Below are 12060 nucleotides of genomic sequence, written 5' to 3' on the forward strand. Positions count from 1 at the left end.
ATTATGGCATGGCCTCTACAGGGATGTGATATGCATCTATTCAGGATGTTCCGTTATACTTGTTGAAAAGTAAATTTGAAAATGGTTATGATTAATGAAGTATGCATTTGATATTAATGCTTATCTGGATATATGTTTTACTTTATTAGGTTTTCTTACTAGGCCTTAGCTCACGGGTGCGTTGTGGTGTAGTTAAGGGCAAAAGAAAACTAGAATAGCCATGAGTTGGAGAGCTCTAGGGGCGACGTGTACATACTCAGCCTGCTTGGTCATCACAGTCGAGATACTTTCGGGTGAACTTAGAATATTAGCTCGATTTTGCCGCTTAGGTCGGCTATCTCATTAATTTTTGTTATAACTGTATGTTGATTAAAACCATTGGGGATCCCTTGTAGATATTCAAACCCTTTGTAATGAAAAGTTTAACTTCATTAACCAAAATTTTTAACACCTACACCATTGTTTAACCTTAATTACACTTTAAGTGCAAATGACTCGCTTAACAAATTGAACACTATTTTCAACACACGGTGTAATGGTACTGGATTAGTAGGGTGTTACATGTCACTTGGGCCTTCATTTTGGCCAACTCTTCTTGAGCTTGCTTTAACTCGAAGGCCTTCTTGTTCATAACATCCCCTTCATGTTGGCACATCATGGCAGTCTGGAACAAAAGCACAGTTAAAACAAAAAAGTGGGAGTTTCCCTCCAAGACAAAGAAAAAAAGGCATTACTTACCCTCGTGGTGGAGTATCAGCAAGTTACGAGGAGAGAAGCCACATTGTGCTCCCCAGTTGCGTGAAGCTAGAAGAAGTCATCTCGGACATCGTGGAGCTTATTTTCTGAAGAAGCTCCACCGCCAGTGGAGTAACAAGGTCGTCGAGCTTTTCGGCGAAAAGACTTTCCAGCTCAGCCCTGCCAATTGGAAGCACGAGAGGTATGTCCTTCAGAGGCATGTACTGGCGGATGTACTTAGGCAGTGCATGGAAATTTCAGTCGCCCTCTTCCAGACGGGCATTGTAGTGCTCCACCATTGCATTGTACTTAGCAAGATCTTCCCCCTCATAATTTTTCAGATATATTAATCATTGGGGGATCTCGGCGTCTGGGTCCTCTGCCCATTCAGGAACTTCAGCAATTTTTAGGACTTCGCCTGCCCCGGAAGACCCTGCTACAGCGGTGGGAGATCTACCCAGGGAAAGATTAATGACGAGGGGTTCCTCTGCCCGAGGACTCTCGACTAGCACCACAGGCACCTCAACTTATACCACGGGTGATGCATGTTGTATGTCATATCAAATTTAAATATATTTATTTCTTATTACTCACTAAATTATTGGCAAAGTGGTAGTAAGGGTCGAACCCACGAGGACTATTATTCTATTTATCATTCAAAATAAGAACTAAACATAAATTAGATAAGGGGTTTAGTTTTAAATACTGAAAACGTAAAATAAAATGATGATTAAAGATTAAATAACTAAGGATAAAATGATATTAAAGAAATAGTCAAGAATTACTCTCCACCTTTAAGACAATCAATCTATCAACAATGACAAATAATATTCCCTATTCCAAATTAAATTATTAGCCTCGCAGATAACACTTAAGAAGTCAATTATCACAGTTTCCCTATTATAATTAATTAAAGCTAAGCATTCCTAATTATTTTTTTTTTACCAAGCAATAAACCCATTAAGCATGTGATCTATTTAACCTAAAGCATGACACTCTATGGAAAAAAGTTTATCAAGGCAACAAATTCATTAAGCATGCAATTCATTTAACCTAGGTTCTATTTTTCATCACAATCAAGATACTCATCACAATACCCTAATTGCACTTTATCACTCATCTTAGAATCCTAAACTATTAGGTGAAGAGCAATCCTAATATGATAGTAGAATAATGTAAAACCCTAGTTAGTTGGCCACCTAACAAGATCTCACAATATTTATAACATTCTATAAAAATATAAACAATTTAATATAAGGGAATAGAAGGTATAAAGTTTATGATTGCATTCAAGATCTCATGTCTAAGGTTTAGAAATAACCATCAACTACAAAGAAAACTACTCCATATTCACATTCATATTTACAAACATAAATATTCAATGAAAATAATGGAGTTTTGAGAAGAAAGAAAAACTAGATTGAAGAAGGTAGATGATGATGTCTTTTCTCCTCCTCTAGTGCCCTAGCCTCTAAAATTCGCAATCTAAAGTTATTATAAAAGTTAACCCTATCCCCTTTAATATATCTTTCAAAAATCCATTTAAAAATAAAAAATTAAGGAAAAATCGATCGTCGGCCGCAACCAATGTTTCTTAGCGGTTGTGGCCACTGAAACATGTATTTTCCAGAAAATTGGGCTTCGGTCGTGGTCTGGGACATTATTGGCCATGCCCGCTGGGCTGTGTTGGTGTGGCCACAACCTGGGATGTGGCTGACCACGACCTGGGATGTGGCTGGCCATGACCATAGCATTTTTTCGTTTTTTCATTTTTCTTCAACTATAGCCACTGATGGTATTTTAACCAGTACTTCTTCGATATAGCTTAGAATTGAACGATTTAAAAATATATGGAAAGCTAGGAAAAATATATAAAACTTGTATTTCTTGAAATATTTTCAAAAGAGTACTGGAAAATTATCAAAATCAAGTGTGAAGTTTCAGACTTGTAATTTCGAGCTTAACAATTGCTCGTAAAACATCTCAAAATCATTTTTTTTCATCCAAATGTCTTTAAAATCCTAAAAACACAAAATCAACTAATTAAAAAGATATAAATAAATAATCAAGTGCATAATCATAGAAGAATAATGAATTAAAAATAGACAAATTCGATACTTATCGAATTCCCCCACACTTGACATTTGCTTGTCCCCAAGCAAACAAAATAAAAACTAAACACATAAGTAATGGTTTAGTCGAAATCGCTAGTTGTCTCAAAAATTGATCGAACAAATAAGTCATAGGAAAAATTCGAATTCCACATTCCTCACAATTTTAACTCAATGTCAGTTACCACTTAAAATTGATCTCTTATGATTATACACAGTCAAACTTACCAAAACACAAACATTTGAATCAATTTATACATGCCAAATTATGTTTTAAAGTCTCTTGTATAGTAAATATTTTCATGAAAAGCATCCACTCCATACACATTAACCAAATATTCTTCACTAGTGTAAACACACATAATCAAGAATCAAAAGGATTTTAAAAGTTTGTAATGTAAGGCTAAGGTTAAAGGTAGATGAAAAATGAATATTTAAGTTTAAATCACACCATAGCCTATATTTTTTTTTTCTATTCTCTAGACCTTCCCACAAATTTCTCATAACATTCAAGCAAATACATACTATTTCCATTTTTTTCTTCCCACATTGATCTTACTATTTCCCCCACACTTATACTTTTGCAAAACTTTTTTTTCAATATTTCTCAGTGAAGATTTTTTTCTGTTTTTTTCTTTTCAATTCAACTCATTGGAAGAAATAGTAGATCATATACTTTCACATTATAATCCAACAAACCAATACAACTTCCTCTTCTTACAATCCATAACCCAACCCACCAAATCAAACAATTAAACTATGGTGTAATGGATCACAAAAAGAGATAAAATTTTCTAGCTACAAGGGTTTAGATATTTGATTCATAGAATAAAATCATTAGTCATTATAGCTCAAAAAGCAGATACTAGGGAATTGGATATCATAGGTAGGCTTGAAAGGCTCAAACGACCCCCAGAACATGCCTTAATCATCTTCCTAATCATGTGTACTTATTATTTCGCCTCAAACAATTAATCAATGATTTTTAGAGCGATCGAGACTATATATAAGTAATAGCATGCATAAATATCTCCAAACAATAGTGAAAAGGTAAATCTAATTGTACACACATTATGTTTAAAAATCGAAGATCAAGCTTAAGTAACAACCACACAAGAGTTAAGCACACAATTCATGCATAATTCATCAAGTTCCTAGAGAATTCTTATCTCAATAAAAAATTCTATCATTGACAGACAACTTTCAACATAACCATGCTTATGACAACCTAAAAACAAACTAAAAAATTAAAAAAAAAAAACAACACTACACTACTACAAAATTGACATGGGATGATGGTTTTAAACCGTCGTATGGACTCTCGTACGTCGGTTCTAATACCGTCATCCCATGCAATGTCATGACATGTAAAGCATGAAACGACGGTTTAAATAAAAGCGTCATCTCATGTCATACATGAGACGATGGTTCCTATACAAGCGTTGTCTATTGTGGTACATGAGACGACAGTTTCTGTGCAAGTGTCATCCACTGTAGTAATTGAGACAACAGTTCCTACTCAAGCGTCATCCTCCTACAGTACATGAGATGAAAATTTATGTGCAAGCATCGTCTCGGCAATACATAAGACGACAGTTTTGTGGAGACCGACGTCCCATATAGAATATGAGAATTTTTTTCATTTATCTATTTTCAACCACTATATTCATTCATAATTTCCTGTGTAATTACAACATAGTTCAGACAAAATGAACAGGCAAACAAAATCAATAGAACTCAGTATGTTCCAACTCTAAAAATTACAAGATCAAAATATGTAAGTGCTAACTCACATGGAATATAGAACTCACTTGGAATAACTATGTAAGTGCTAACTAAAAACTACAATTAGTATATTTTTTTAATTCTGATTTCAAAAGTTACTCTAGCTATGACTCATCCGCTCAAGAAACTCTAGCTATGATTTCAAAAGGTAACTCTAGCAAGCCTCTTAGACCCCCCCCCCCCCATCCCCCCCCCCCCCCCCCCCCCCAATAGGCTTATGAAAGTAGTCTCTTTGTGTGACACCTTGAATCTGGCCTCGAACTCGACCGAGGTGCTCAGCAGTACCTAAAACTTGTGTTGGGATGTCATTTGTTTCGATCTCAATCAGTTTGCCTTCTTTTCTTTGCTCAAGCATTTCTTCCTGTACAAAATTTAATCAATTATTTGTTTGTTACTAAAATATAAAAAAATTACCAAAAATCATTTAATGTTTTACAACTTACGATGGCCTCTCCCATGACCTTGTCACACTCGGTGACAAGTTGCCAGAAGAATCTTTTCTGGCCACCTTCCAGAGTATAGATCGATCTATCTGCTCTGTTGTGCCCCACTTAGCTTGCTGCATATAATAGAATTAGGTCAATTTTAACATCAAATGAAGAAAACATAAAACCAGGCATAATTCGTTCTATATATGTACTTACTAAATCAGCTTCCAATTCAGTATAGTTATGGCGTGAGGTCCTATGAAGGTATTGTAAATGATTACGCCTTTCTTGTTGTAATTTTCTAAAATCTTGAAACTCTCACAAATACCACAAGTAAACACTTCCACTCTCACAAATAAATCACAAGTAATAAAACACCACATTCAAAGAAACACATATTCAACAAAATCATTAATATTCAATCATTATATGCAGATGAAAGAACTCCTAACAGAGTTAGCAATTCTCATACATTAAAAATAATATAAAAGTTAATATAAAGAGTATTAGAAGAAACCAATCATATTGAGATGCATTCTTATATAATAACACTTATACTCATCAAAGTTAATAATGTGAAAGAATTATATTTTGATGACTAAACGGTAGTGGTTGTTTGGTCATGTGCCAGTACGACCAAAAAAAAAAGATAGGTATAAAAGTTGCGAGGTTAACCACAAAATCTTGAGAGAATATGATAGGCTATTTGAAAATCCCAGGAAAACGACTGGACATCAAAAGAAAGAAGATACGTATATTTGGCTACATCTGCCAACTTTAAATAATTATTTGCATTGCATCTAGTATCCACCACTACTAGAAAGGATTTACCATACAATATCTATAGATTACTGAATCATATGATATAAATCAGTACACGAACATGATAGGATTCCTAGCAACTTAGGAATATGATGGTTATTGTGTATACTTGTAATATTATATTCTTGTCTATTATTGGAATTTAAGGAAAGAAAAGAAAAATGGATAGGACTTATTTGAGCAAGTATTACCTAAAAACAGTCATCGACATCTCTATATGAGAATGAATAATAAGTTATAAGGAGAGTACAACAACAAGGAATTTATGAGCATGGAATTATTTTCTGAACAAAGCTGCAAGTAAGAAATTTCTGAGCTTCTTCCTAGAAAGTGCTCGCATGGCAGAACCTAACAATGGCCAGCTCGTAGCAATAGCAATATAAGCAAGCAGCCATATTGAGAACCTGTTCTGTCGATGCAACACATCCAAGCATCTTTTAACGGGAGTTGTATCAAGTGGCTTTGCATCCTGGACCCTAGTAGCTTGCCCAGAGGTTTCTTTTATGACTGGCACAAAACCAGACTCTGGTTGGGAACTCAGTTCATCTTGGTCTGCAACAGAAACAGTTTCAGTATTTTCACAATGACCCTTCTGAGTCTCCGATAATTCTTCCACCGAATTATTGTTTTTTTGTTCATTTCCCACTGCAGCCACCATACCATCCTCCACAACGCTTACAAAGGGGCCCTGATCAATTGTAGAGTCCAATGAGGACTTGGGGCCACTATTCAGGATCTAAAAATACATGGGAAAGAGAAGTATTAGTTTTCATAATTAATTGCATCTACGATTCAACATTGGTGTTGTCTCTGATTATTGATAGCATTGCAAACGAACAGAAGAATCCATCGTAATAGTAATACAAGCTTATCAGCAATGTAGACTGATTTAAATGCACCTTGTTTTGTACATGCATATATTGGCTAGAATGTAGAACCCTTAAAAATTCACCAATTGCCCTTACCCACCTGCAAAAGAAAAGTAAATAACAAACCAGATTAGAATGAATAATTCAGAATCAGGTAATTGAAGACAATGCTGCCTAGAAATGCACGCAGATTGAAATCCACAAGGAAACCTTGACAACATCAAGGGAATTCCTTCCATATCTAAAAGCACACCAAAATTGGAAGTGCACTTAAGAGTCAGGCTATATCCACAAAATTATGGAAAAGGCACTCCAAGAAATACCTAAACCCAAGGATAGTTGTTCCGAATGTTTCATCAAACCAGTCCAATACTAAAATTGTTTTATCTTGCTAGCCTAGTGGATAAAAAATGATATGAAGTTTACAATCCTATCAGGATTGCTAGGTTAGTTGACTAAACTCCAGTGCAAGTAGACCCCCATGCCAATGCCTGGCGAAAGACTGACAAAATTGGAGCATATGTATTAGCATGAACTCTAGCATGGCCTGTAACCATAGTGAAAAGAAAAATTGTTGTCTCCCAACCAAACAACCTTAATTCCAGTTAGGTCCAAATATGAAACATGAAAATATGAAGTACCACAAGCGAGCTGCAATTAACCCTTCAAAAAATGCAAGATGTCCTCCATGCTTTGTTGTAGCCAATACCACATTTTTATTAGTCCTATAAAAGACAGATATCAATACACGTTGTCAAATCAATGAAGCATGTGCGTATTCACATACTAAAAGCAGCTTAACCTGCATTCGTCCCATGGAATGGCTTCCCTAGTATAGACAGGATCATCCAATGCACTGACACAGAGAAGTGGGATTGAAACATTGCCCACATAACCACATTCAAAGAAACACATATTCAACAAAATCATTATATGCAGATGAAAGAACTCCTAACAGAGTTATCAATGCTCATACATTAAAAATAATATCTACTGCTAAGGAAAGTATAAACGCAACTCAAAAACAGAAAGATAGAATGAAATAGCAAAATCATCACAGCTACTTTATAATCTTAGGGATCAATGTTTTTGCTAGTATCATACATCAAAATGTTTATATCTGACAATTATTGTGGGAGTTCATTGCACGACTGCAACTAGCAAAGTCTTAACAAAACTTTGAGGCTAGCTGAGACCACAATATGATATTTGTTTCAAAGAAGCCAGAGCCTCTTCAGGAATCTCAGTTCATTCACGATCGACGGATCAGGAAATCCTTACTACTACATACATAGAAGTAACATAATTCTAGGCTATTGTGTTTTGGAAGAACCTTAGCAGGAGTAATGATAGTTCTATTGCATAGTCATACATAGTAAGTTTTACTTTCCCAGTTTTGCAAGTACTTTTCACATCTAAAGTTTCTTTATTTGCACTTATTAAATGTGTTTAGAAAAAATTGAATACTTGATCAAGAGAGCATTAGGATAAAGACATCTATGGAATCATTTTGGACATTGGAGGGTTTTTAGCTTTTTCCATATAAGAAAGAAAAAGAGTCTTACAATTTGTGGAATTATCCTCGTTCATTCCTAGAAAAAGAGAAGTGTCTTGGATCCTTATTGTAGAATAAGCAGACTGTAGCAATTGAAACATTTTCTTTGTGTAAAGCTTTGCAAGATGTTCAGAAACCAACATTTAGGAGGACAGCATGAAAAATGAAATAAAAATTATAATAATTGTTACACTACAAGGTCTCACTAACACTACTTCTGAAAAGCCTGTCAATTCAAGTTGTTGCCTTATGTTCATGAGGAATACAACATAATAGCAGCAAAGACAATTTTACAAATATTTTCAAGTACAGACAGGATTGGTATGTTTCAATATCATGTTAACATGCTATTATGCTCCATTAATATGACTTTAGTACTATGATAAATATATTCTACTAAAACAATATTGGCACAGTTTTCCTTCAACACATCCATTGCCATACTAGAGAAAATGTCATTATTAGACAGCAACATCAATAAGAATCCAAATGGCCTAATTCTCCCAGAACAAGATGAAATAATGAACTAGGCTCTCTATCCTCCAGAAAACATTAAAAAATAAATAAATAAAAGTTCTCAAGTAGAGGATCGCATGAAAAGATCAGAATTGAGCATGGAAGTTAGAAAATATGTAAGAAACATATATACAAGTAAAACTAGCAATCAATAATGTGAGAGAACACTGACAGATTGGGTAAACATTCTTTCTAAAATAATAAATGAGCAAAATCAAGAGAAATTTTAGCATGGATTGACCAAGATGTGCCACGCAGCTATTCAAACTACTGCAATAATTTGTTGAGGTGGCTGAAGGCTAATGTCATTAATTACGGCCACATTATAAAACACCATAACCTTATCTTCGTCTAAATTATTAATGTGATATTTCTTCTCACTGGCTCCGTAGTAGCTATGTAATAGCTCTCTAAGTTCAACATCTTGGATTGCACAACTAGTCTAGAGTATACCACATTGCAAAAAAAGAAAAACATTTTTGAATCAATTCTCACTTCCCAATATAATTCATAACCATCTACCATCTTTCCACTCATTAACTCGTAGGGATCATTAGGGAGAATGATTGTATTATGAGAACGTATCAAAAAAATTACAAACAGAACAGGATTTCGAGAACTTGCCTCTCCCTCTCTCTTCACCCAGCCAATTAAAACTCTCTCTAGGAAACAGCTCAGGAAATATACAGTAAGCACACAAATAGCATGACAGAAATTTCCAAATCCAGTACCTTGATCCTTGAGAATGTCCAGGAGGCCACTAAGGGAAATATATTTTTGGTAAATCACAGATGCAGGGGACTAAGCAGCCATACCAAACTCTACTTTTCCAGATCATATAAGATGGCATTCTGAAAATGCTTTGCACTTGTTATAATTAAACAAGCTGCTACTTAATTATAATAGACGAGATGGAGATCTCATAGTCTATAAGAGCTTTATAAGTAGAATTTAAGTATTTAACCATACTGTAAGAAAGTTACACTAGCAAATTCTACTTCGTCTGACAAATGAGACAATATTATGAAAAATCTTCGCACTCATTATGAGTAGCCATCCTGTAACCCAATTATAATAGATGCAAAGTAGAACCCATAGTCTACATTAAAAGAGCTTATACCTATGATTTAAGTAGTTAGCCCTACTATTAGCAAGTTATTCAATAAAATTCTACTTCACCAGACAATAATATGGCATTATAAAAATTCGTCCAGAATTTTTATTTAATGAAACTAGGCTCCCCGCCTAACCCCAGCACCAGAAAACTGTAGATATCACTATGTGGATGCCCATGAGAGGCTGGGACCTCAGAGCTTGTTTCTTTGCCCCCGTGATTCCGTTTTCTCTGTCATCTTTCTAATTCTCCCAAGTACACAAAGGATAAAGAAATAATGGAAATCTTACTTCATTGTTGTCAATCACAAATTCACAATTAGGACAGGCTCTAGCTGGGTTGCTTTTCTAATTAACTCTTTCAAGATCATGGTTGCTAGATGCACTCTTGATCTTTGTAGAGATTATGTTACCATCTACTAACCATGATGGTCTGCACAAATTACACCAACAAAATTGCAGTCAGAATTATTGTTGTCACAAGCAACATACTAAGAACAAAAAATTATCATAATCTAGCTTTAAAAGATGGAGAAAACTTTTACAGTTTAGTTACAAAAATGTGGAACACTTCAAAGAAGCTATCAAAAGAAAGAACTTCATAATTAGATGTCAAAAGAAATTTAGGAGAAGTTCGATTAATAGCTATGGTGGAAGGTAAGATAGCAAGACTTGAGAACCAAATCAATCAAATTAAACTTGGACTGCAACATGCACAAGAAGCAAAAGAAGAATCAAACCAATAGTAGCTCTTCTACAATACAGGACAATTTCTATAGTTTTATAAACAAATCAAGGTAAGATTTAACAACACAAAACTCTACAAATAGACCCAATTAGACATTCTGAATCTTCAATCCCAAAAATCAAAAGAAAGAAAGTTGAGAAGAATTATTGGGAGTTTGAACTTTGAGAGGAAAAAAAAATAAAGAAAAGGGAAAGAAAGCAATTGGGACTCCAGTGATTGCTCTAATGGTGTGTGAGCTATGAACATATATGAGAGAGGGCGGAGGTCCATACCTGGAGAATCCGTAGTGCACCTGAGGTGTTGTCACCTGAGAAGGAAGGATCCAGTCGCCGGAGAAGAGAGGTTGACTCCAGTCACACGAACTGTTGTGGATGTCGAGCAATGGTGGGGTTTCTGTCCTGGGGTCGAACGGCGGCTAGGCTACTGTCTTGGTGTGCTCTCCGGGGTTGTCGAACGGAGGTGGGAGGCGCCGTCATGGAGGAGGTGCTGCGCGCGAGGTCAAACGAGGGTGGAGGGGGTCAAGATTACTGGGGCAATTTTTTAACCTAGAAATAAGTCATTCTTTAAAAAATAAAGAAGAGAAAAAATAATCTGTTTTTTAAAAAATAGTTTTTATTAGTTTTAAAAGAAAAAAATAAAATTAATACTATAAATTTTTAATAATTATGGGTTGTGTTTAATTGGTAAAAAAATTTATATTGTTTGGTAATACTTAAAAAAATAGTTTTTTATTTAAGTAATTAAAAAATTTAACAATTAAACATAAAATATGTTTGGTAACTCTATTTTTATTTGTTATTTTTTAAAATTTTAATTTAAATTTATTAAATTTTGAAAATAGAATTTTTTCACTTTCAAAATTTTTTAAACTGTTTTCAACTTTTACTTTTTTTTTATTCTTCTATTCTTCAAATCAGCATATCATATTGTTAAACAAAAAATAAAAATAAAAGTTATCAAACGCGTTTATTATTTTTTTGTTTTTAAAAACAATAAACGCATTTGATAAATTTTTTTTTTATTTTTTCTTTAACAATATGAAATGGGGTGTTGATTTGAAGAAGAGAAGAAAAAAAAAATAAACAAAAAGTCGTAACGGTTTAAAAAAAATTAAAAGTGAAAAAAATCATATTTCAAAATTTAATGAATTTTAATTAAAATTTTAAAAATAATAAATAAAAATAAAGTTACCAAACAGTGTTTTATGTTTAATTCTCAATTTTTTAATGAACTAAATAAAAACTTATTTTTTAAGTGTTACCAAACAACACAATCATTAATGAATTTTTAATAAAAGAAATCTTATTTTATTAAATATATAATAAGTAATTCAATTAGCAATTAATATTACAAAAAAAGTATTAAAAAAATAAACAAC

General features: G+C 33.9%; 2 protein-coding genes across 4 annotated transcripts; both read right to left on the reverse strand.

Annotated features, from left to right (window-relative positions):
- Positions 1 to 4867: 4867 nt before the first annotated feature.
- LOC133797606 (uncharacterized) lies at positions 4868 to 11232 on the reverse strand. Of its 3 annotated transcripts, XM_062235562.1 has the most exons (5): positions 10955 to 11232; positions 8316 to 10367; positions 5276 to 5367; positions 5075 to 5190; positions 4868 to 4992 (listed from the first exon to the last, which is right to left on the reverse strand). In XM_062235562.1, exons 2-5 carry the CDS (start codon positions 8446 to 8448, stop codon positions 4956 to 4958), a joined length of 378 nt encoding a protein of 125 aa, XP_062091546.1. In that variant the 5' UTR covers positions 8449 to 10367; positions 10955 to 11232; the 3' UTR covers positions 4868 to 4955. The 3 variants fall into 3 exon arrangements, 1 of the variants encoding a protein (XP_062091546.1); XR_009875669.1 differs by lacking the exon at positions 5276 to 5367 and having other exon boundaries at positions 5075 to 5181; XR_009875668.1 differs by lacking the exon at positions 5276 to 5367 and having other exon boundaries at positions 5075 to 5186.
- LOC133797596 (uncharacterized) lies at positions 5792 to 7676 on the reverse strand. The gene is made up of 4 exons (XM_062235552.1): positions 7553 to 7676; positions 7345 to 7475; positions 6781 to 6850; positions 5792 to 6617 (listed from the first exon to the last, which is right to left on the reverse strand). Exons 3-4 carry the CDS (start codon positions 6796 to 6798, stop codon positions 6159 to 6161), a joined length of 477 nt encoding a protein of 158 aa, XP_062091536.1. The 5' UTR covers positions 6799 to 6850; positions 7345 to 7475; positions 7553 to 7676; the 3' UTR covers positions 5792 to 6158.
- Positions 11233 to 12060: the final 828 nt, after the last annotated feature.

This window comes from Humulus lupulus, chromosome 1 (assembly GCF_963169125.1).
Source record: "Humulus lupulus chromosome 1, drHumLupu1.1, whole genome shotgun sequence".
Taxonomy (NCBI): domain Eukaryota; kingdom Viridiplantae; phylum Streptophyta; class Magnoliopsida; order Rosales; family Cannabaceae; genus Humulus; species Humulus lupulus.